This window comes from Purpureocillium lilacinum (assembly GCF_023168085.1).
Source record: "Purpureocillium lilacinum CBS 284.36 DNA, scaffold_1, whole genome shotgun sequence".
In the NCBI taxonomy this organism is placed as follows: domain Eukaryota; kingdom Fungi; phylum Ascomycota; class Sordariomycetes; order Hypocreales; family Ophiocordycipitaceae; genus Purpureocillium; species Purpureocillium lilacinum.
This window is the reverse complement of record NW_027072111.1, coordinates 1,540,477-1,563,263: the sequence shown is the minus strand read 5'-3', so window position 1 is coordinate 1,563,263 and position 22,787 is coordinate 1,540,477. Positions and strand designations below refer to the sequence as shown.

At 57.9% G+C, this 22,787-nt stretch overlaps 7 protein-coding genes across 7 annotated transcripts; 6 read left to right on the top strand and 1 right to left on the bottom strand.

Annotated features, from left to right (window-relative positions):
* Positions 1 to 82: 82 nt before the first annotated feature.
* On the bottom strand, positions 83 to 2,327 carry PLICBS_000199 (uncharacterized protein; the record flags this gene model as incomplete). Its single annotated transcript, XM_065599550.1, has 3 exons — positions 83 to 704; positions 840 to 1,147; positions 1,227 to 2,327. 3 exons carry the CDS (start codon positions 2,325 to 2,327, stop codon positions 83 to 85), a joined length of 2,031 nt encoding a protein of 676 aa, XP_065455622.1.
* A 1,586-nt stretch (positions 2,328 to 3,913) lies between these two features.
* PLICBS_000198 (uncharacterized protein) lies at positions 3,914 to 5,149 on the top strand (the record flags this gene model as incomplete). The annotated part of the gene is made up of 1 exon (XM_018327294.2): positions 3,914 to 5,149. The coding sequence occupies one exon, from the start codon at positions 3,914 to 3,916 to the stop codon at positions 5,147 to 5,149; it is 1,236 nt and encodes a 411-aa protein (XP_018173990.1).
* Positions 5,150 to 5,820: 671 nt separating this feature from the next.
* On the top strand, positions 5,821 to 8,853 carry PLICBS_000197 (uncharacterized protein; the record flags this gene model as incomplete). The annotated part of the gene is made up of 1 exon (XM_018327295.2): positions 5,821 to 8,853. The coding sequence occupies one exon, from the start codon at positions 5,821 to 5,823 to the stop codon at positions 8,851 to 8,853; it is 3,033 nt and encodes a 1,010-aa protein (XP_018173991.2).
* Positions 8,854 to 9,632: 779 nt separating this feature from the next.
* Positions 9,633 to 11,215, top strand: PLICBS_000196 (uncharacterized protein; the record flags this gene model as incomplete). Its single annotated transcript, XM_018327296.2, has 6 exons — positions 9,633 to 9,710; positions 9,768 to 9,900; positions 9,956 to 10,093; positions 10,146 to 10,238; positions 10,292 to 10,301; positions 10,360 to 11,215. The coding sequence occupies 6 exons, from the start codon at positions 9,633 to 9,635 to the stop codon at positions 11,213 to 11,215; spliced, it is 1,308 nt and encodes a 435-aa protein (XP_018173992.2).
* A 924-nt stretch (positions 11,216 to 12,139) lies between these two features.
* PLICBS_000195 (uncharacterized protein) lies at positions 12,140 to 12,549 on the top strand (the record flags this gene model as incomplete). The annotated part of the gene is made up of 2 exons (XM_018327297.1): positions 12,140 to 12,383; positions 12,440 to 12,549. The coding sequence occupies 2 exons, from the start codon at positions 12,140 to 12,142 to the stop codon at positions 12,547 to 12,549; spliced, it is 354 nt and encodes a 117-aa protein (XP_018173993.1).
* Positions 12,550 to 14,353: 1,804 nt separating this feature from the next.
* PLICBS_000194 (type I transmembrane sorting receptor) lies at positions 14,354 to 15,621 on the top strand (the record flags this gene model as incomplete). Its single annotated transcript, XM_018327298.1, has 2 exons — positions 14,354 to 15,065; positions 15,128 to 15,621. The coding sequence occupies 2 exons, from the start codon at positions 14,354 to 14,356 to the stop codon at positions 15,619 to 15,621; spliced, it is 1,206 nt and encodes a 401-aa protein (XP_018173994.1).
* A 4,214-nt stretch (positions 15,622 to 19,835) lies between these two features.
* On the top strand, positions 19,836 to 22,388 carry PLICBS_000193 (uncharacterized protein; the record flags this gene model as incomplete). The annotated part of the gene is made up of 1 exon (XM_018327299.2): positions 19,836 to 22,388. The coding sequence occupies one exon, from the start codon at positions 19,836 to 19,838 to the stop codon at positions 22,386 to 22,388; it is 2,553 nt and encodes an 850-aa protein (XP_018173995.2).
* Between the last annotated feature and the right edge of the window lie 399 nt (positions 22,389 to 22,787).

The window sequence follows — 22,787 nt, the reverse complement described above, 5'->3', positions numbered from 1 at the left end:
GAGCCTTATAGTAGCTCCACCACCCGTGTGAATGGAACAAGAGGGCAACGAATTCGAAGAAACGATGCGCAACGTCGCCTCATCACTCCGTTTCAGTTGGAAACATCCACCACTGACAAGGCATGGTCAAAAGCCCGTCGCCGCTGCCATCCCACAGTCCGTTTGTGACGTCGATAAAGCCAGTCGAGAACGCGTCTTGGCCGTTCGCACCCATCTGCGGTGACATGCCCTGCTGGTTCGGCGGCGGCTGGCTCGCGACGGCAGCGAAGCCAGGCGATGCTCGCTGGCCATTGCCGGCCCGGTTCCTTCCCGGCGAAAGCATTAGCACCTCGCGGGCGATGGTCTGGACCTCTTCTAGGTTCTTAGCTGCCTTTGTCCATACGCCCGCCATGGACTTGTGGTATCCGATGCTGAGGCGCAGCTGGTCGCGGGCGATGGCGAGCTTCTGGTCCTGGAGGATGAACTTGCACGCCGAGAGAAGCGAAAGCGTGCCGGTCGTGAGCATGCACACGGTGAAGGGCGAGTGGCTGGATGAGCCGGCGGGAAGGGCGAGAAGGCGTATCTGTGCCTCGGCTGCGTTGATGCACTTCGCCGTGTGAACTGCCTCTAGCTCGGTGGGCGGTCGTGGCGACCCCTGGTCATCGCCCGCGGTCGAGCAACCTGAGATGCACTCGAGCTGGTCGAAGGAGCATTTGGAGAATGGCCTGTGCAAACCGACCGTCGTTCTAGTTGCGCGGCACAAGTTAGCGTTCGCCATCCCCGTTTTGTTGTATGCACATCATCGCCGGCTCTTGGTCGACCAGTTGGGGCGGCGTAGTCTCCAGGGGGGCTTCACTTACGCGTAGACGGCCATCAGTGCCTGGAAGATGAGCTCATCCACCTCGCCATCCGCTGAAAGAGGATTCCTCTTGGCCTCGGGCAGGAGCAGCATCCACCCGTCAAGCACGGCGTCGGCAACGTCGAGCACCTTGAGGGACGACGACCCCAGTAGAGCTAGCGAGGGGTTGATGATGCTGTTTGCCCGTGCCATGGCCGAGGCCATGCCCTGGACACCGCCAATGAGATGCGCAAAGGACGAGAAAGCGCTATCGTCGGGGGCGAACTCCCGCGCGTCAAACTCTGCGAGTGTCTTTGGAGTGGGGATGTTCTGCAACGACAAAGTCAATATATGAAGGGATGAGGAAAATCGGCAGGGACAACAGTCCAGGGCAAGGCAAAGTACTGACCCCGAGCTCGTAATCTGCTTCCTCACAGGGCAAGTCTGTCGTTGGATCTACGGTGTTGGCCCGGAACGCGCTCGACCGCTTGATGGCGGCGTAATAGGCGTCCACGATGTAAATCTGCCACCAGGTCCGGCGGATGCACTCTGCCAGCACCGCATCGTCGGGGGCATGCCGCATGGCAAAGTCACGCAGGAACATGCCGGACTCGAGCGCCATGGCAACCGCTGTGTCCATGTGAAACCGCGACTTCTGCGGCTGCCCCCGCCAGTACAGGGCAATGGAGTAGAGTAGGTGGCTCAGCGCCAGGAAGTAGTCGTCGCTGGCCACGGGCGACTCCAGGATGGCGGCCTCGACCTGCTCCTCCGTCGGCGGCGACACCAGGGGCTCGGACACGCAGAAGATGGCCCCGATATACCGCATCACGACGACGAGCGGCTTGAGACCTGCCCGGGACGACGGCCCATCTCGCCAATAATGCTCCAGCCGCTTGCGGGGCAGGACGCAGGGATGGAAGCGGTGGAAGCACTTGTAGTAGAGGTGGATGAGTGAGTCGTTGGCGACGGAGATGGACGGCGGCTGGCCCAGCAAGGCCGGCGACCTGCCCGAGGAGGGAGGCTCAGCCGGGGGCGTGAAGAGGGTGCCCATGCCAGCGAAGCGTTGGTGATGGTGTTGTTGCTGTTGATGTTGTTGCTGCTGCTGGGGTACCTGGAGGGAGGGCGCAGGTGGCATGTCGAGGGTGAGTCCCCGATGGCTATCCATCGCAGTGGCGTCCGGGCGCGGCAGCGCAGCAGCGGCATGCGGGTTCGGGTTGCCGGCGGCGGCGGCCTGCTCAACGCGGGACCTGCGCGCGGCCAACGCAGCGCGGTCCAGCCCGCCTCGCCTCGACTTTGCGTAACGACACTCACGACCCTCGGCGAGGCAGCGCTCGCACACGGGCTGCGTGGCATCGCACCGGACGTGTCGGGAGCGGCAGGGCAGGCAGGCCAGCGACACTCGCACGCCTCCTCCTCCTCCTCCTCCGCCTCCGTTCTTCACGCCGGCAGCGGCGGCCTCGTCGTCCATGCTGGTGTAGCTGCTGTCGGGCCCGGAGGCGGCGGCGGACATGACGGAAGGCCCGCCGGCATCCGCGTTGCTGCGGTTCGACATGGATAGGGACTCAATATGGAGCTTTGGATGGGAAATTTGACGGGCGTTCGGTGTGCGAGCGAGCACCGTGCTGTCACCCTCGGGTCCCGGTCCGGGCCAATTGGTGTGGTGGCTTCAGATGGAGAGACATGGATTGGGTGGACGGATGGACGGGGGGAGGCGGCAGGCAATTGAGGCTGAAGACGGGCTTAGCATGACCAAAGTAGCCTCGTGCGTCTAATAAGACGACCCTTTGGGCAGAGGAGCTGAGCTGATGTGAAGCACGTGACGATATTTTCAGCTCACGGAAATGGAGTGAGGTTCTCACAAGTTGCGACATGACGACATGAGCGAAGACCTCCCGGCCGATGCATTGCTCGCTCCTCTAGCGCACGTTTATACGATGAAAACAGTGCAGAACGTGCCGATCACTAGATCGCGCATTGACATGCACCTAATTTTCTTCCACTAGTTAATACGTTGATCTGGAGCCCTTCACGTTACCGGCATCTCGTTATGGTCCCGTCGTCTATGTCGCGATATCAACCAGGCGCATTAGGATCGAACCGGCGTCAATGGCACGCCAAACCATAGTGTGCATTTCTCATTCCGCTCGAATGCCCTGCAAATTTTCCCATGGTGGCCAAGCTTTGGTAGGGACCACCCGAAAAAGAGGCCTGGTACATGTAGCATACGGATCCTCCTCCGCCTGTCTCTCAACGCTAGCTCAATAGTGGTTCACCTTTTCGGAGCTCAACATACCGGGCTACGAAATCTGATGCAGAAAACAGGCCCTCTTATTTTTTACTGACAGTGAGTAATCGGAGGTCACTTAACCCCGACAGACCGGACATGATGACGACGCCCTTTCATGTCTGCAAAGAATCTCTCCGTGTCGACGCAGGCAGCCCGTCGCATTGCTCGTGTCATGAAAGGTGTGACGGTCCCGGGTATCCGATTCGGGTATCGGGTATCCGATGTCAGGCGCTCTGCAGAACGGGTACCCGAAATCTTGATCAACTGCAACGCCGGTGGAGTCCACCGCCAAACCAAAGGTCCCTGAGTCCCTGACTCCCTGTGTGAAGTTCAACGCATGGAGCCGCGCGAGGTCTTGCCATGAGAGCCATGATCAACCCGATGCCTGGGCCGTACATGCACTTGCGTGGGCCTCAGCCGCGACGTTCTCGGGTCGCTTTCTCGGGTCGCTCATGGTGACCCTGCATCACCTGCGTCATGCTCCGCCCATCAAAAGTCGCCGGCATGGATCGGTTGGGGCCATGAGTCCATGACACGAGTCCGACGACCTATTTTCTCCGCCCGCCAATTCGTGAGCATGTTTTAGCGATCTGGCTGTATCCAGGCTGGCTGGCCATTCCGACTGCGCATGTTCTCGGGAACTGGATCACAGACACGAGAGATCCGGGGACCCGATTGTGGGTTGACAGTCTGCTCCCAACAACATTGAAGTTGTATAAATATACCTTAAAGTCGACGAGTTGGAGCCAAGATTCTCATCACCATTATCATCGTAATCATCTATCAACAGCTTTTTCTACACGATCACTATGGCATCTCAACGCCTGCTCATTGTCGGCGCTGGCTTCGCCGGCCTCTGGAGCGCCATGGCCGCCAGGCGCCTCATCGACCTGCACAAGGACCTGTCCCGCGAGCGGCCGATTCAGGTCACCGTCGTGGCACCGGAGCCAGAGCTCGTCCTTCGGCCACGTCTCTACGAGGCAAACGTTGCCGAGATGCGTGCATCGCTCGTTGAGCTCTTCGAGGCAACCGACGTCACCTTCATTGCCGCCCGTGTTGGGGTCATCCGTCCCCACGATGGCCAGGTGGACGCTGTTGACAGCACTGGGGCTGATATCACAATTTCTTACGATCGCCTCATCTTGGCCCCTGGGAGCCGCTTGGCCCGCCCGAATATCCCGGGTCTGAAGGAGCACGCCTTTACCATTGACCAGATCGACGAGGCTGTCCAGCTTGAGGACCACCTTCGGCGTCTCGCCAGCGCCCCGTCAGGGACGTCGCGCAACACCATCGTCGTGTGCGGTGGTGGGTTCACGGGCATCGAACTTGCGGCTGAATTGCCCAGCCGTCTTACGGAGATCTTCGGCAACAATGAGAAGTTTCGGGTTGTCATCGTGGACCGCGCGGACGTCATTGGACCCGAGTTGGGAGACAAACCTCGTCCCATGATCGTGTCGGCTCTTAGCGACCTCGGGGTGGAGATGAAGCTCGGCGCTGCCGTCGCGTCCATTGATGCCAACGGCGTCACTCTGTCGAGCGGCGAGCGCATCGACACCGTCACGGCCGTGTGGACGGCGGGCATGGAGGCGAACCCGCTGGTGAAGCAACTCTCTGCGCAGCGCGACGCCATGGGCCGCGTGCAGGTGGACCGCGACCTGCGCATCCCCAGCCTTCCCAACATTTTCGTCACGGGCGATGCAGCCAGCGTCGTCACCAAAGAAGGTGGCCACCTCGCGCTGCAGTCGTGCCAGCACGCCCTGCGCCTTGGTCGCGCGTCCGGACACAACGCCGCCGCCGACTTGCTGGGCATCGAGGGCCGGCCCTACGAGCAGCTCAACTACGGCACTTGCCTCGACCTCGGCGGCTGGGGGTCGCTCATCACGGACGGCTGGGATCGCAGCGTCCACCAGTCCGGCGCTGCAGCCAAGCCCATCAAGCAGTTCATCAACCAGAAGCTCATCTACCCACCTCCTCCGGACGCCTCCACGGCCTTTGCGGCCGCGGATCCGGCTGATGACCCGCCTCCCGTCAAGGCTTTCTTGTAACTCTTCGAATCGGAGGCATTGGGATTCGGTTATGATCATATGTTGAACATGAAGGGAGAAGACACATGCTTCGGCTCGAGCCGGTTTTCGAGTCGCGTGGACGCCCCTGTTTAACGCAAGAATTAGCATTAATAGAGTCAAGATCTTGTTACCAACGGACCAAGTCCGGTTCCGCTTCAAGTTGTGGATTGGAAGAGGCAACGAACGGTTCAATGTCGTGAATCTCGTGATCGCCCTTGGGTTAGGTTTGCCCAGCCGGTACCGGCAGTGAAGGTGACATTTCTAGTGGACTCCGGAGAGCGGTGCCACGACGTCATGGAGTCTGGCGGCAGCCGGAGCTCCACTGCCAGCACGTCGAATCGCCAGGTCTCAGAGGCACAGCAGCCGATGGAGCTAATAACATTAGCTGGAGCCGCCTCTGCCTCGGCTTCATAGCGGACGTTTTGTGCGCCATGGCACCGCCGTCGCCCACTGCCGGCCCTGATGTCGGTCATTGCCCGCGCGCCGGGCTTGCCGGAAGCGGCAACACCGGAAGGTCGGCACTTGGACGGGAGATGCCAGCCACGCGCGCAAATCCCGATCGCGGGGAGGACAAGGGGAGCTGTTTTCTCGAGGAGCTCCCGCACGCATTCTGCCATTGATGAGCACAGCCCGCGTCCACCAAGTCAGCGATGGCGGAAGGACAGGAACGCCCGCGCGCGCAAGCAAGCGACTCCGTGTCGGGCGCCGGCAGTCCGGAGCAGGCCCCGAAACAACAACACAAGCATCGCGGATGGCATCGTGGGCCGAAACGACTCCCGGGCTGGCTGGATCACTTTAACTCGCACGACCTCAAGATCCTCCTCCGCTGCTGGACGGCAACATGGGTCGCGACCCTGCTCGTCTTCATCGGGCCGTCGCTTCGACACATTGGCCTCGCCACCTTCTTCGGGTCGCTGCTGCTCTACATCGTGCCGCCCGCCAGCATCCTCTTCGGCTACCTGCTCGCCGCCTTCTCGCTGCTCTTCGGCATGTGCTTGGCGTGGGCATGGGGCTTGCTCACCATGAAGGCCGCACTGTCTGCCCGGCCCGTCGCGGATACACAGCGACAGCTCCAGGCCCTCCAGCAGCAGGCTGCTGCCCAAGCCCAGCAAACGGGCCAGAGCCCTGCCGTCGTGGCGCAAATCCTCGTCTACGAAGGCTTCATGCTTGATGCCCGCGTCACGGCCGTCTACTATGTCATGTCCTGCGTCTTCATCTACGCGCTGGCGCGTGTGCGCTGCAGTAACGGGAAGATGGTCGCGCTGCAGCTCTTTGGCACCATCATCACGGACCTCTTCTTGCTCATAGGACCCCTGCTCCCTACGTACACTGCTAATTTGGGGTCAATCCTGGTGAAGCCCGGCGCCATTGGCATAGGAATCGGCATCGCCTGCTGCATCCTCTTCTTCCCGCAGTCCACGTCCTATGCCGTGCTCGACAAGATGGAGAAGCTCGTCCGCATGGGAGAGGTTGCTCTCGAGACGACTCGAAAACGACTGGCAGGCGGCGAGCTCCAGATGGAGGAGCTCAAAGGCGCCAAGGCGAGGATCATTTCCACCTACAAGGCCATGGAGCCGGCGCTGTTGTTCCTGCCTTTGGACTTTTCTCGCGGGCGGTGGAATGCCGACGATGTCAAGGCACTGCAGGCACCGGTCCGCGAAGCCATGCTCGCTGGCCTCTCGCTCATCGATCTTCATATCGCTCGAGTTGCGTCGAGGCAAAAACAGTGGACGCTGGAGCGTGCAAGCGACAAACAGGCAGAGGTAACCGAAAAGGGAATCCACGAGCCTGGACAGCACCAACTCCAGGAGAGCGTGGATCTCATGAATGCCCTCAATACCCCCGAGCAGGCTGTCATGCTAAGCCATGCGCTGGAAGGCCTTGTTGCTACCACGTCCGAAATCCTCCAGCTCTGCTCCAAGTCAATACGCCTTTCTGCAGAGTGCATACACACCGTCAACTCCTGTCGGTGGATTGGAAAGCCATCGCAGGCACAGTTTGATGAGCTGAACAGCGAGCTCCGCGCCACACTTACGGCTCTTCGCGCAGCAACGGCGACCTGCGTGACCCAAACGACCGAGGCAATCATTGAGAGCCACGCCGACCTCTTTGACGCCGACGGCCGCCTCAAAACTTCCACTCGCCCCAGCCCGAATTCGATGCGTGGTATTGTCATATCAATGGTTCTCGAAGAGCGCATCCTGGGTACCGCCACGGCCCTCGGCGAGCTCCTCGACCACATCATTAACCTCAACGAGGCGCGCACGGTTCATCGCATCTGGATCCCTTCCAGGCTTCGCTATGCCCTGTCCTGGATCTTCAATGGACGGCTTACCGTCCCCGTTTTCGGCAAGACCGACGCAGCGAACGATCCCGACGGCATGACAGACGTAGTGCCGCTCGAAGAACAGGCGATAGAGGCCCACAGGCGTTTGCGCATCAGTAGGGTCTCGTACGGCTCATCGGCTCGAAGGAGCTTCGCGAGTCGCGCCATCGTGGCTACGTTCAGGTGGCTGTTCAACCCTGCTGGCATGTATGCCCTCCGCATGGTGATTGTAACCATTGCCACCTCTATTCCGGCGGCCATACCACACTCTGCCGGCTTCTTCTATCGCGAGAAAGGAATCTGGGGCGTCATTACCGCCCAGACTTGTCTTCTCGTCTACATGGCCGACTTCACCTTTTCCCTGGTTTCTCGCGGCCTGGGTACCATCATTGGCGGCGTCATGGGCATGGTGGCCTGGTACATTGGCTCTGGAAGCGGCTACGGAAACGCCTATGGTCTGGCAGCTAGCACTGCCGTTATGATTGCGATTCTGATCTGGTGGCGCCTATTTCTGCCCCCTGCCTTTGCGCAAGCATCAATCATGTCGGGCGCCACCTTCGCACTCGTCGTCGGCTTCAGCTGGGACCAACATCACATCCAACAGTACGGCCTGCCGGGTCTCGGCTACGAGGCATTCTGGAAGCGGCTGGTAACGGTGTTGCTAGGCTTTCTGGCCTCGTTCGTTGTACAGCTGTTCCCCAAGCCTCCCTCGGCCACGAACCACGTGCGCAAGACATTGGCAAACACCGTGCGAAACCTCTCGGACCACTACGCTCTGCTACTGTCTCACTGGGGTCGGAGCGACAAGTCGAGTCCGCTGGGAGCGGTGGCGGACCAAATCTCGCTGGACGTTGCCGACACGCTCATGTCTCTTGATGGCGCCATCTCCCTCTTGAAGGTCGAAATGAGCTTCAGTCCCTTCGATCAAAAGTCACTTAGAGCAACCCAAGAAAAGTGCCACTACATCAACCAGTCCCTTGGGCGGCTGCTCGACCTCTCGACGACGTTGCCAAGGGAGCTCCAGGAACGGCTTGCTCATGTCGTGGGCATCGACGACGACCGCGCCATCGGAGACACCATGGCTGTCCTAGGCATCATTGAGCAGGCGCTTCGTACCGGATCGCCGTTGCCAGAGCGCCTCCCGGCTCCGCTGGTTCGCCGCTTCTTCGACTCATGGCAGGCACAGCATCGCCACGCCATACTCACGAAGACGCTCGTGCGCGACGGAAACTACCGTCGGTACTGCGTCGCCATGTCGTCGTACTTTAAATTCCTCTCTACGGTGGATGATCTGGTCCTGATTCTCAAGGGTGTTCTCGGTGAATGTCACGTCATTCACCAATGGGAAGATGTATAGTCTACATCAAGATATAAACGCCACACAGTCACACGGCGAAACAAGCATAGTACAGAGCTTTCACTCAACCTCCCTCAGCCTTGATTTTATCCTTGTGAAACGTAGGGGCCGTCTATCTCGGCGGCGTGCAGACCAGCATCCATCGCACGGGAGGGTGGAAGCCGGGTGTCAATTGAGGGTTAGGACTCACGGGCACTTTGGTCTTTGCCAGCGCGAACATCACGCCAGAGTCGCACATAACAGTCTGCGATCTATGGTTCCTCCCGCTCCCGCATAGTGACTTAACCCGTCGGCTCTTACGGCAGCAGGGAAGATCCCGTCGATCAGTTTGCGGGGTTCCCCTCTAGTCGCAGCGTTGCAGCGACATCGAGGACGGCCAGTGAATTGGCGAATAGCCCAACGCGTACAGACGTCAGGCGCGCCAATAATGAGTGCTGTACAATCGGCTCGGCCATTTCAGTTCAGCGATACGAGAGGGCGTTCGACGCCCGGATTGTCTCTCTGCGACGCCGAACACAACACTAGCCTCCGCGGGGAAACACAATGACGATCGACAATGCATCTGCTATCCCGGTGTAACTCTACAGATGCGCGCCAATGGCTCTATATTCTCCGCATCGTTGTCAGGCCATAGTTATGCGATGCGAACTTTCGAGAGCTCTCATGCGAAGCCAATGGTATAAAAGCCTGCTTTCTGTTCACTCCGGTGCGTTCCGTGGCCCGGTAGCGACAAGCGAGAAGCAATCTATCAACAACATTGCCGTTCTCTCAATCTCAAAATGACTTGGAACCACCAACTGATCCTCGCGTTGCCTCTGGCGAGCGGCGCAAGCGGTTATGTGACCAAGTCGGGCGCTGTGAGTGTCGCGTACTCGGCCTAGTTGATGGCTCACCTCGCGCTGACACCTTCTCAGGGCAAGCTGCCCAGCCTTGGGTGGAACTCGTGGAATATGTATGGCTGCGACATCGATGAGGCCAAGTTCCTTGCGGCGGCACAAAAGATGATTGACACGGGTCTCAAAGATGCCGGATACAATTATGTGAACAGTCAGAGATACCCTTTGCCCCGCGACTGAGATGAACCACGGCTAATATAGCGCAGTTGACGACTGCTGGTCCCTGAAAACCGGTCGTGCAGACGACGGCCACATCAAAGTGAACACGACCCGTTTTCCCAATGGCATTGATGGCCTTGCCAAGAAGATTCATGACATGGACCTCAAAATTGGCATCTACAGTTGTAAGGACCATCGTGACGTGGGCTGGGGTACACTCATTAACACACTCAACAGCTGCCGGGACCGCCAATTGCGCTGGGGGCTATGCAGGCAGCCTAGAGCACGAAGACACCGATGCTGCCGACTGGGCATCCTGGGGAATCGATTGTGAGACTGCACTGGACGATGAGCTCCTGCGCCCTTGCTGACACCATGACCAGATCTCAAGTAGTGCGTATAGAGCTGTCTCGTGCGCAGTACATGAAGCGCTGTAGCTAACTGCAGCAAGCGACAACTGTAACGTTCCCGACAATTGGAAAGATCAATATGTCTTCTGCCACCCAGACCACGTCAAGACAAACTCGAACGGCACGTGCACACCAGAAACGACAGAAAATCTGGCACCTGAAGGGTACGATTGGCGGACGTCAAAGTCGTTTGAGCGCTTCAACCGAATGAAAGACGCATTGGCCAAACAGGACCACGAGATCCTTTACAGCATGTGCATCTGGGGCACAGCGGACATCTTCTCGTGGGGAAACGACACGGGCGTCAATTGGCGAATGAGCGGCGACATCTCCGCCAACTGGGATTCCGTCACGCACATCATCAACCTCAATTCGTTCTACCTCAACTCGGTTGACTTTTGGGGCCACAATGACGCCGATATGCTCGAGGTCGGAAACAACCTCTCCGATGCAGAGGCGCGTTCTCACTTTGCGCTGTGGGCGGCCATGAAGTCGCCGCTGCTGATCGGAACCGACCTCGACAAGCTCAGCCAGTCCAACATCGACATACTCAAGAACAAACACCTTCTAGCATTCAACCAGGACGATACCGTCGGCCCCCCGGCAAAGCCTTACAAGTGGGGTATCAATCCGGACTGGACTTACAACAGCACCAATCCCGCCGAGTTCTGGGCTGGCGACTCTAAGGATGGCGTCTTGGTTCTCATGCTAAACACGTTGGGCGAGACAACTTCGAAGACCGCGGCGTGGTCAGAGGTCCCTGGCCTTGATGCTTCCAATCACCGGGTCACAGACGTGTGGACCGGCGACGATCTCGGCTGTCTGGGCGAATACAAGGCGGACGTCGCGAGTCACGATACAGCGGCTATCCTGGTGGCCAAGGAGCCGTGCACCTGATGTTCCTCCAGCGAGGACCGCCCGAAGCGAGAGGGGAGCCACTAGTTATCTATGAAGAATGAACCGGCGATCACTCCAGGTCGTGATCACCGACTCGTATGTGTTGTTGATGCATCATCACATGAAGCTACCCCTGGGGGGGATATACCTGCAGACATTGACGGCAGCCAATGACATGATGCAGCGACGCTTTCTGTCCGGCTCCAGGGAGCTGTAGGAAGGATAAGCTGATGTGAGACCGCAATGTTTCTTCCAATGCCTTCGGTCGCGTCTCGATGCGGACACGGCAAGTTGACTGTGGTCGAGTGCCTTAATTGCATGATGTATCGCCACCGCTAAGCGGCAGTCCCTTCGAATACTGGCATGCAGACCTCCATCTTTATTGATCAGACGAGATGGTCATCGGTATATCCCTGAAGATAGAGCCTCAAGTTGGAACTGTCGTGGCATGCGTGAAAGTCAAGTTTTTGCATGACTGCAGGTGGCCTCCAGAGGCTGAGGCTTACTTCAATGTTCAGTCGATACTGTTGACACCGCCATCGCCAATCGAGTCGACGCCAATTTACAGCGCTGTTTGGGTATTCTTTGATACGAGACAATAGACCAATGGTAGTGGCTAAGCCTCACGGGCAGCCCGTGTGCAGCTCGTAAAGCGACGCTGACAGCACCGAGTGTCTCACCATTCCGTGTCCCAAGTTAGCATGCGCCGACACATACGAGATCTGCATGAAGGGCTCTTCGCCATGGATTACTACCCGTGTATTGTTTTCTTTTGGCAATCAAGAGCACATAAAAGGCCCAGTGCCGTCCCAACAGACCGTTGAAGGCATCGCTCTCATCTATCGAATCTTCGGCACGAGCATAAAAGCCCAACTCGGTCCGATCTTGGTTTCGTACGCCCAGTTTCTTCAACAAATCTCCAAGATGCAGTTCAACTATCTTCTCACACTTATTGCCGCCGCCGCGACAGGCGCCAACGCAAACGTCGCCGCCACGCGAGCGCTGCACCTCGCCGATTTCCGCGTTTACAGCCAACCAGGCTGCGATGGCGGCAATCTGGGAATAGTCTCGGTTTACGAGGGCGACGTCCGACCCGGTGGTTGCAAGCAACTCGTTGACCACAACATCAAGTCCGTTTCAACCGTTGACATCAACACAAACTGCAAGCGTGCGTAAAGTCAAGCAAACGTAGCTCATTAACTGCAGCTAATCTTCAGCATATAGTGTACTTCTTCACCGACTTGGAATGCAGGGCTGGGAAGGAAGAAGTGACTTGGAAGAAATGCTATGGCTCTCTCGACGGGATCAAGAGCTGGAACATCAAGTGTGATTGAGATACGGCCGGTCCTGTCTATTGGATACAGTTGAAGTCTTTAACCTCCACCCGGGCGTCGCCGGGAGCATCGCAATGAACCTTATATCCAATTCACCATGTCTTCATTGTCAGTCCGTCAGTGGATGTTCGTGATCCATGAGCTGGGCCTGGAAGCGTAATAGTCATATCAGACACGGAAACGAGAAACAGCTTCCCATAGTGAGATTCTTGCAAGCTCAGAAACTGCGGTAAGAGGCGGGCACAGCCTGCGTATAGGGGTCATATATGCCGTCACGATCCCTGACTTTACGATCCTAGGAGGACTCTCACAGCGTCATATAACCCCCATAGACGGACCCAAAAATGTGTATATAGAGGGCATAACCCCAACCAAGTGGTAGAAAAACAAGGCTCCTTCACATTCGGAGGCAGCACTTTGCAACAGAGTTCATGCCTTGCGGAAGGAGGTGTATCAGCAAGTCCGGGAGTATGTCTCTTGCGTCTCTGGGCATGATGTAGTGCAGCAGACTCCCAGAACTAGCACCTTGAATGCGGCAAGACAGGTTGCAGGGGTAGCACGACGTTGGTTGACGCAACGGCAGTGCATCAACCAGCTGGTGGTCTGAACACCGGCGAAATTTGATCATCTGGACTTACCGACGCACGATGCGACGAGTACCTTTTTGCCAGCCAACACGCGGCCTCGACGACTTCCTTCGGCAGCCCGGCCGTTTTCCGTTGCAATTGTTCTGAGCTGAACATGCCGGGAGAACTGTTCCAGGCCTCACAGCACCTGGTTACATCGGCACCAACGTTCCGGCCAACTCCCCAATACGGCGGTTCTGGCTGCCAGAACCCCGCAATACGTCCGGCAAATCTGCAGCCACTCGAGTGCCTGAGTTCAGCTTGGTGTGTCTCGAAATTAGCGTTCATCACAAGACGCCAAGTCTAGCCTTGATCCGAGCGCTCGACAGTGCTCTGTTGAAGATGATCGTGCTCGTCACGGACTGCAATCTTGGCCCCAGTCTAGTCTCAGATCGCTTGGGATCAGGGTCTCAGCCGCAAAGCACGTTCATGAAGAATCGTCACCGGGAGGCAAGTCTATAAACAAGGTCAAAGGGCGCATTTTAATCCATGAGAAAGCCGCAAGAGTGGTGAACTACCCTTGAGCATCCTGGCTGCAGCGACTTATCGTTGGCTGCTGCCAAACAACTCTACCTTCCTAAACCGGTACCCATGCCGTTATGGCTTTGCTGTAATATGCTTCCGCGCTTCTAATATTACACCGAACAAGTAGGGAGTACTGTTGTCGGCTGATAGCGGTCGACGCGTAACCTGAAGTCCGGTACGAGACGCAGCCGAACGGCGATACTTGACGGAGAACGAACAGAACGAACAATGCCGTTCTCTCCACCACGTGGCCGCAACATGTATCCGTACCTGCCATGTTGGGAAGTTCCATGGCCATGAGTCCAGGGACAGGAACACGAACCCGAGGGACGGCCCCGGGGTCACTGTACAGGGGCAGTACTCAACAGTCACCCCAAACAGGCAGATGCAGTGCCTCGGAAAGAATCTACACAGTCGAGATGTCGGCGGAACTCCCAACTATTGAGCGTGTTTCTAATCCAATTGTCCGAAGCACAGTACGTACATGTGAAGATGTCATGCCCCGCCTCGAGGACGCACATGCGGCTCTCCTGGACACATAAATAGATCCTTCGGTCGTCAAGCAGGCCACCTTCATCACCTCAGCACAGCAACAAGGCCCTAAGCTTGCTTTTGACTATACTACACCATTAATTGGCTTTCTTACTTCCAAAATGCAGAGCTTTGGTGCATTCCTCGTGTCCTTGGTGGCCTTCAGCGGCCTGGCTGCCGCTCGGCCTACCGAGCCGACTGGCACCTTCTCAGTCGCGACGACACAGAACCGCCACTACAAGCCCAATGGGCCTCTTGCGCTCGCTAAGGCGTATCACAAGTTCAACAAGCCGCTACCGAAGAAGCTCGCAAAAGCTGTCGACCGTCTGAGCCGGAGACAGAGCACCGGTTCCGTGGTCGCAAAGCCTCAAGACTACGACATCGAGTACCTGTCGCCTGTGCAGATTGGAACCCCTGCGCAGACTGTGTACCTTGATTTCGACACCGGCTCGAGTGATCTCTGGGTTTTCAGCTCGGAAACTCCGACAAACCAGGTCAAGGGCCAGGCTACTTACAAGCCGGGCAGCAGCACGTCTGCGAAGAAGCTCTCCGGGGCGTCTTGGAGCATCCAATACGGAGATGGCAGCACTTCCAGCGGCGACGTCTGGACTGACACTGTCACTATCGGCGGCCTGAGTGTGAAGAACATGGCCGTTGAGAATGCCAAGAAGGTATCCCGGTCATTCAGCGACAACCCAGCGTGTTCTGGCCTGCTTGGCCTGGCCTTTAGCAAGTTGAACACTGTGCGCCCTACTCGGCAAAAGACCTTTTTCGACATGGCCATGCCGAATCTGAAGGAGCATCTATTCACGGCCAACTTGAACTACCATGCCGGTACGTTGGCCCCCATCGTTACTTGCAAGCCATTGATCGTGCGGTTACTGATTCTGTCAAAGATGGCACATATAACTTTGGATACATTGACAGCGCGGAGCACAAGGGCCCCATCGTTTACACAAAGGTCGATAACAGCCAGGGATGGTGGACATTCACCTCGCCCGGCTACGCCGTCGGTGACGAAGATTTGAACTCGGAGTCCATGACTGGCATCGCCGATACTGGAACCACGCTTCTTCTGCTGCCCGACGACGTTGTCACGGCCTACTACGACAAGATCCAGGGCTCCAGCTTCGACGACAACAACGGCGGCTACGTCTTCCCCTGCAACGCGGCGGCCCCTGACTTCAAGTTTGGCGTGGAAGACTCCTCCATCACGATTCCTGGCAAGTACATCAACTACGCCCCCATCGACGAGTCGGGCGAGACTTGCTTCGGCGGCCTGCAGAGCAGCTCGGGCATTGGTATCAACATCTTTGGCGACATTGCCTTGAAGCCGGCTTTGGTCGTGTTTGACGGGGGCAACAACCGCTTGGGCTGGGCTCAAAAGTAAAAGCCGTCGGGGCAAAAGAGTGAGCGAAGGTCTTTAGTGGTCACATCATTGTAGTCGCTGTGTGTTATTTCCTGTAAATGGTTTGAGTTACTGACCACGTGCCGCGGGATCGGCCTGGATGCGATGCGGCTCAATGGTAGTCAGCGAACATAGGAGCAGATGATTGTCAAAAATAAACGTCGCATTGAATGCTCTTCAATCGCCCAGCAATTGTGCACGAGGAGTGCGTCACGGCCTTGATTGACGACTGGATATGTTGTCCACTTGTCGAACCATCATACGAGGTCATCGCGCTGTCAAAACTGGCGGCAGTAGTTCAGCGCGGCCAGTCCAAAGCCATCCTAGGCTCAATTTCGCTGTCGGCCTCCCCGAGTGCCAATACGAGCGTCGACTAAGAACTGCCGCTGTCCAGTGTGTATGCGGACTGGCGTCTCGTGTGACCCTTCCCGCGATGTGGGCACTGGGGTCAGCCGTGTTCAGCCACACTGATGGAATCATTGAACAGAGCAATTTCCGACTAAGTGCATATGACCAAGATGTGCCTGCACCGAGAGGCTCATTTCAAGCCTCCAGACATTCGCCGCAGGATGACAGTGTTTTATTGTTCGGGCAGCGTCTGTCGCTGAGTGAAACGGAGACCATCGGGCCCTTCACGACATGACATGAATCGCTCAGTCGCTGAAGACTCTAGGATGTACTGTGGATAATGGATATGCAGATGTTGTCACCAACCCTGCCGAGGGGACGGCGTTGTGCTCTCTCCATTATGGGCCGTGAAACGTCAGGAACAGCCGCATCAAGTACACGGGCGACATGCTCAATGTACTTCTCTCGCTCATTGCGCCAAAACGGACACGCGCAGTGAAGGTGCAGCGTCGCGGGCACTCCCGTTCCACCAACCCAGGAAGGTTTCTGTCCAACCCACAGTGCCTGGGTCGCTAGCGATGGACCATGTTGCAACGAAACGACTCCTGTGCGAGGTCCAATCGGTTTCGAAAGCGGCAGAAACCTCCAAGCCGACCAAACAGAGCCAGAAGCGACACATCAAGCAATTGCCAAGACAATATCTGCCGCTCGATGCTCTGTATCCCTCATGAGCCGGCCTTGCACATCACAGCGCCCCGCAGCAATCGATGATGCGACATGCGGCACTGAAGTTTAACCGGCAATGGCGCCCTACTGGTTGCCCATGGGTATGGCGGCCATGGGCGCCGCTGGGTGCGCGAGCACTCCTTCGTACGCTCGAGGTCATGCGTCCAGGTATTCAAAGTTCCAATGCTGCTTGCTTCATCACCAGACCGCCATTGAGGGCGACCCCTTTCCCCTTTATTGTTCTGACACATCGAGCGAAACGATGTCGCAAATGCCAAAAAATCCTTTTATGAGAGAGAGGAATTGGCCGTGCCCATTCTGACGCGAGCACGATCGCGCCACCCCTGGCGGGGCTCGTTTGGAACATTGTGCCTGGCTGCGCTGGCTTGGCTGGCAAAATGTAATTATGTGGGTAGTAAAACGCGCCTATTATGTACAAAGGTCCACGACAAGCCTCCCCGTACAATCTGGGTCCAGGGCTCTGTAGCCTGCTCGCTTGGCCAAAATAGCACACGCGCACGATATCCAAACGTGAGCGCCACTACGCGCCGTGGTGCCGACCATCAGCGGCCGACGAAGGATCATGATGACACTGCTCTCCCTCTCCGGTTCCAAGGCGCGGAGAACTGCTCCGTTGTCGCGGTCCTGCTTGCCCGCCTGCCCTTGCTCCCGTTGTGCTTCTCCAAGCCACACTTTGGGGGGTGGGACCAGTCATGTTGCATTCCGCATTCCTCAGGATCGGAGGATTTGCTTTCCTCCGAGACCCACCGACAAAGGCTGTTCCCGTGCGCTCAGCGGACGTCAAGAAAACCTTGAGGTCATCGCTGGGAGAGCTCTGCAGCTAGCAGCGGGGGCCAAGGCGGTCCCCGGGATTCGGTATCCTAAGCCGCAGCTCAACTGGAGCGCTCGGTCGCTTTCCGGCCCCCACGAGAGATGCACTGGCAGCGGGAAAATACGGTGCGGCCGAAGCGCCTTCGTATGTACGTAAGAGAAGGACCGCGGTCCGCCAGGCGTGGCCCAGCTGGGGGCGGGCAGGAAATGAGAGCGCGGTTGATGGCGTGCCGGATGGGGGAAAACCATCTCCACGTCGTCGGGTCTTGACGACGTGTCTGAGCACAGTGCAGTATGCTTACAATGCTTATTCCTAGGAGCGTGGGCGGCTGTCTCGGCCCTCTGCTCGCAAGGTGATCAGTGCTGGGGTGAGACTCCTGAGTCCCAACCTGCATTCGTCGACCTGGGACATCTGAGACCTCGCGGCACATTCCACCGGTCTCAACATCCATTCAAGCCATTACCACGCGGACGAGGCAGACAGGCCCATCAGTGGCATGCCCGCCTGCCCTCATGCCTTAATTCGGGGGGGACTGGACCGCTGGGGGAGCTCGCGGTGAGCCAACTGAATGGTTGTTGTGTCTACTCATCGTGGTTCAGGCCTGGTCCTTGGCCTGGGGCGATGCGCTGACACGCGCACGCATATCCATGCACCCTGGGGTAGGGGAACTACCGGCACCATTGGTCCATCGAGGCTCCCACCCGGACGGGAGGGAAGACCCTGGTACCGTACCGTGTCACGCGGTCCCAAGAAGCACAGCTCACCTTCCATGGAGGCGTGATTCCTGATGTGACACGGGGAATTCGCTTCGCACACGCGACCGTTGGGCCCCCTCCTGCTTCTGCATGTTGGTTGCTCGTGAGCCCCCAAAGCCCACCCGGAGGATAAGCCACGAGAGATTTCGTCAGGGGCCGAGCGATTGCCTATTCAAAAGCAGCGTAAAATGCGCGGCACAGCTGCCATGGCGCATGGGCCGGCCCAGCCCACGGCGCAGGAGCAGGCACCACTGCCGCCAGACATGCAGAAAGTGGCGAGAGGGCGCTTGACTCAAGGGGCCGACCCGCGCAGAGTGAAAGAAAAAAGGGGAGGCAATCAAAACGGGTACCCATTTAGAATACACTATTGGGTACGCCAGAACCTGGCCGGGTTGGGGCATAGGGCTGGCTGGAAGGATGGACGACCGGAGCTGACAGGTGGCGCACTGCGTGACCACTTTCCGCATTTGACTGGTCCCGGTCGTCATTGTCCACGGCTTGCAAGTGTTCACCTTGTAATAGTACAGCTGTACGAAGCAAGGTGGCACCCGTGCCCCGGGGGGGGGGGGGGGGGGGGGCCAGAGGACATGGCACCCGTAGCATCGCCGTGTTCCACACCCAGGACGTAAGTACCTGCCCGCCTCACTTACACCTCTCTCGTTGAGCATGGAGTGCCCTAGCGGTGCAGAGTTCACGCCGCGCGCGGGCCAGTCGATCAAGGTTTCCAAGTGACAGGTAGTTCCTAGCCTCTGGGCCGCACCCGGCACTGACTTGAAGCCCTGCGGTGCAGACACTCGGTGACGCTCGCTGTCTCACTTCCGCTCTCGGCTCGTGTCAGATGCAGATTCCACCGCCAGCGCTGAGTGTGAGGCATTGAGGGTCGAGCAGAGCCCCCGCACCACACACACACACACTTGGACGCTGCCCTTCATCGAGGCTAGCACGTACTCTTCGTACGTATGCTCGCATCAACGGCTCGCGCGCACACACGCGCGAAGGACCGCAGGAGGGGGGTGGCCGGCTCTAATGGCGAGCATTTCTTGCCATTCCTCGTATTCCTCCGGTCCCGGTACGTAGCGCCCGGCACGCGACACAGCACCCGCCTTGGTCTAGCCATGGATGCCATGGCCTCGCCCCTCCCTCCACCTCCCCGGCTGTCGACTCCGTTTCAACCGACACGAACGGTGGCCCTACACGGTGCACGGGGCAGCTGGTCTGAGTTGGGCGAGCCTGGTCTCCTCTCACTTGGCCATATGCGTCTGCTCCTCCGCCTCCTCTTTCGCGTCTCGGTACATGTACTTCGTAGCCTACTCTTATTTAGGTACTCGGTGACCCATCCTTGCGCCGTACCCGCACCTTGATCTTGTCTCTCTCTTTCCCGCTCCTTTGTTGTGCTCGCGTGGGCTATGGCTGAGGGTGCTGTTTTCGTGTTGCTATAACACCGAGACCAAGGACCTTTCACGGCCCTCCGCCGCATCAACCCGCCCCCCCATACTCACCGGCGGTCCGCTTCAACACCCGGCCGCCTTCCTATGATGGGGCCGACACGCTTCGCCAGCGCAGCAGTCTCTGTGCCGTTCGCTATCCGGAGGTTCATGCTCGCCATCTTGCCCCGCCTCATCAACCGTCGCTTCGCCTTTGCTCTTGCCGCCGCCGCGATCCTCGTCACAAAAGTCGCCCACGTCTACTTCCACCTCGATGCCATCCCGACCCGAGACCTCATCCGCTGGGGCAGCTCCTTCTTTCTTCAAGATACCCTCGTTCTAGTTATACTCCGCGTCCTCATCGATGGCCAAGCCGTCGCATCGATCGCGGCGTCCTTCTTCATCAGCTTCGTGGTGCTCTTGGCTTTCATCAGCCTCACCTTCGCTACCACCGCGGGCTCCGAGCTTCAGTGGCGCAATGTCACCCTGGCTGGTGACTCGTCGTCGTGGGGGATGATGGTGACTGGGTTGGTGTCCGCTGCCCTCGTCCTTGCGGGCCTGCTGGTGCTCGCCGCAGTCTCCCAAGCCGTGTTTTACACCGCCGCAGGGATCGCACTCGACATCTTCAAGTGGCCCGCCTCCGCTCTTCTAAGCAGATTCTCGACGAACCAGGGCGAAATCCCCGCGACGTCCGAGTACAAGCACCTACCACAGAAAGACCTCGAGAGCTCGACCGAATATCTCTATCAGAGCGATGACGGTTGGGAGAGCAGTTCACAGGATACGACCCCAGCTCCCGCGAGATCTCCGCGGTTGCTGTACGTTGTTGTTGGCGTCGGCATCTTCGCGCAGATCTTTACGACTCTGCTGCGCCCGGATGACACCTCACTCGTTTACATGTCGTGGACGCTACCACTCATGCCCTTTGTCGACTTTGCTCACTCTTCGTCATCGCTTTCGAGCCTGCTGGCGTCGTCCAGTAATGTCAATGGTACGCTAGACAATGCCACTGCTTTGGCCAAACCTATTCAGTTTTCTTGGCTGCCCAAGGACACGCCTCTTCCGGGTTTCGAGGATTGGTATACCGAAGGCAAGGAACATTATTCGGCACAGGAGGACCCGCTCAAGATCTCCAATCTCGACGACCCTCTCCTCCCTGCGCTTCGCGATATCAACCTCGCTGACGTGCCAATTCGCCACGTCATGTTAATTAAGCTCGAAAGTACGAGAAAGGACGTCTTTCCGATCAAGAAGACCGGGAAGCCATACACGCGTCTCGCTGGCACACACAAGAACAAGACGCTGCCGGAGGAAGCGAACAAGCTGCTCGCGAACCTCACGCCCGCTGCCAAGTTCCTCACGGGCGACCACGACGACGGTTTCGAAGGCAACGACACCAAGCCCGAGCCGAATAGGCGGCGAGGAGGCATCAATGCCAACAACGCCTTTACGACGAGCACATATACTCTGAAGAGTTTGGCGGGCACGCTCTGCGGATTGAGTCCCCTCGCGGCGGACTTCAACCTTGAGCATGCGCACCACGTTTACCAGCCTTGCCTACCGCATATCTTTGGAGCTTTCAACAGCTTGGATCACTCCCGGGACCACACTCCCAAGGCTGGTGCCTTCACCCCATACAAATGGCGGTCTTCCTTTATGCAGTCCGTCACGTTCCGCTATGATAAGCAGGACAAGCTCATGCCCAGACTGGGCTACACAGACGAGAACCTCATGGACTGGTGGTATCTCAAGGGCACGCCCAAGTTTGGCCCCGTCAACATCTCGGACGTCAACTATTATGGCATGCCCGAAGTGGCCATTGAAGACTACATTCGCGATGCCTTTGATGAGGCCAAGAAGAACAACGAACGGGTTTTCCTATCACATTTGACGAGCACGACGCATCACGCATTTGGAATTCCAGAAGAGGAGAAATATGTGCCTCTTACTGAAGACAAGGACTGGAACGACTTGTCGCATTATCTCAATGCAGTTGGTTATGTCGACCGTTGGTTGCAGAAGATTCTTGGCATTCTTGATGAGAAAGGAGTGGCCAACGAGACCCTTCTGGTTTTAGTGGGTGACCACGGCCTTTCAATCGCCGAGAAGGGCACCATCACCCCGTACAGCAACCCGCACGTCGCCAACTATCACGTCCCTCTCGTTCTGTCGCATCCGAAGCTGCCCCAGATCAACATCGACGACGCAGTCCACTCTACTCAGATCCTCCCGACGATCCTCGACCTTCTCGTTGAGACCGGGTCACTATCAAAGTCGGAGAGCAAGGCAGCGCGCGATTTGGCGCGCAACTACGAGGGCCAGTCCCTCCTGCGCCCCCTCCGCAAGTTCTCGGAGCGCAACTCGCAGGGGGCTTGGCAAATTACGGTCATGAACCCCGGCGGCTCGACATTGGCAGTTCGCGACGCGCGCCAGCCCAACTGGCGGCTCATCGTGCCCGTCTTCGGAAACTACGAGTGGCGGTTTACCGACCTGACGGACGACCCGCATGAGGAGCACCCCATCTCTTCATTCGACCTCAAGGCGCTCATGCGCACGCTGGGAAGCGAGAACGGGACGGACACGTCTCGCTGGGTAGAGGAAGCCGCGGTGGTCACGCGGTGGTGGGCGAATGAGAACTACAAGAGATGGCGTTTCCATCCGTAGAGGATCAAAACGCTCAATGAATGGGTGGGCGGCTATTGTTGCAGACAGGAGTTTATGGAGCCGTGGTTATTTGCACAAGGGCGCTTGGCCTGCTGTATTAACAAGACATTAATTAACATATTACCAACAACATACTTAATATGCCTATTCAAGTCCCTCGATGCATTCGCGTGTTGCCCCCGCACTGACCAGCGCGCAGGAGTTTGGGGGCTGGACTTGGATCTGCGGCCGGCGTGGCCAACATGGGATATCGCCGAAATGTGCCTCGCCAGCTGACGTCTTCCTGCACACGCGGTGCTACGAATCTATTCAAGGAGCCAAGACAATCGAGATTCTGGTGGCATTCGTCATCACAAAGGTGCAGCCGTCGGGCGGTTCGAAGGATTCTGGCTGCAGCGG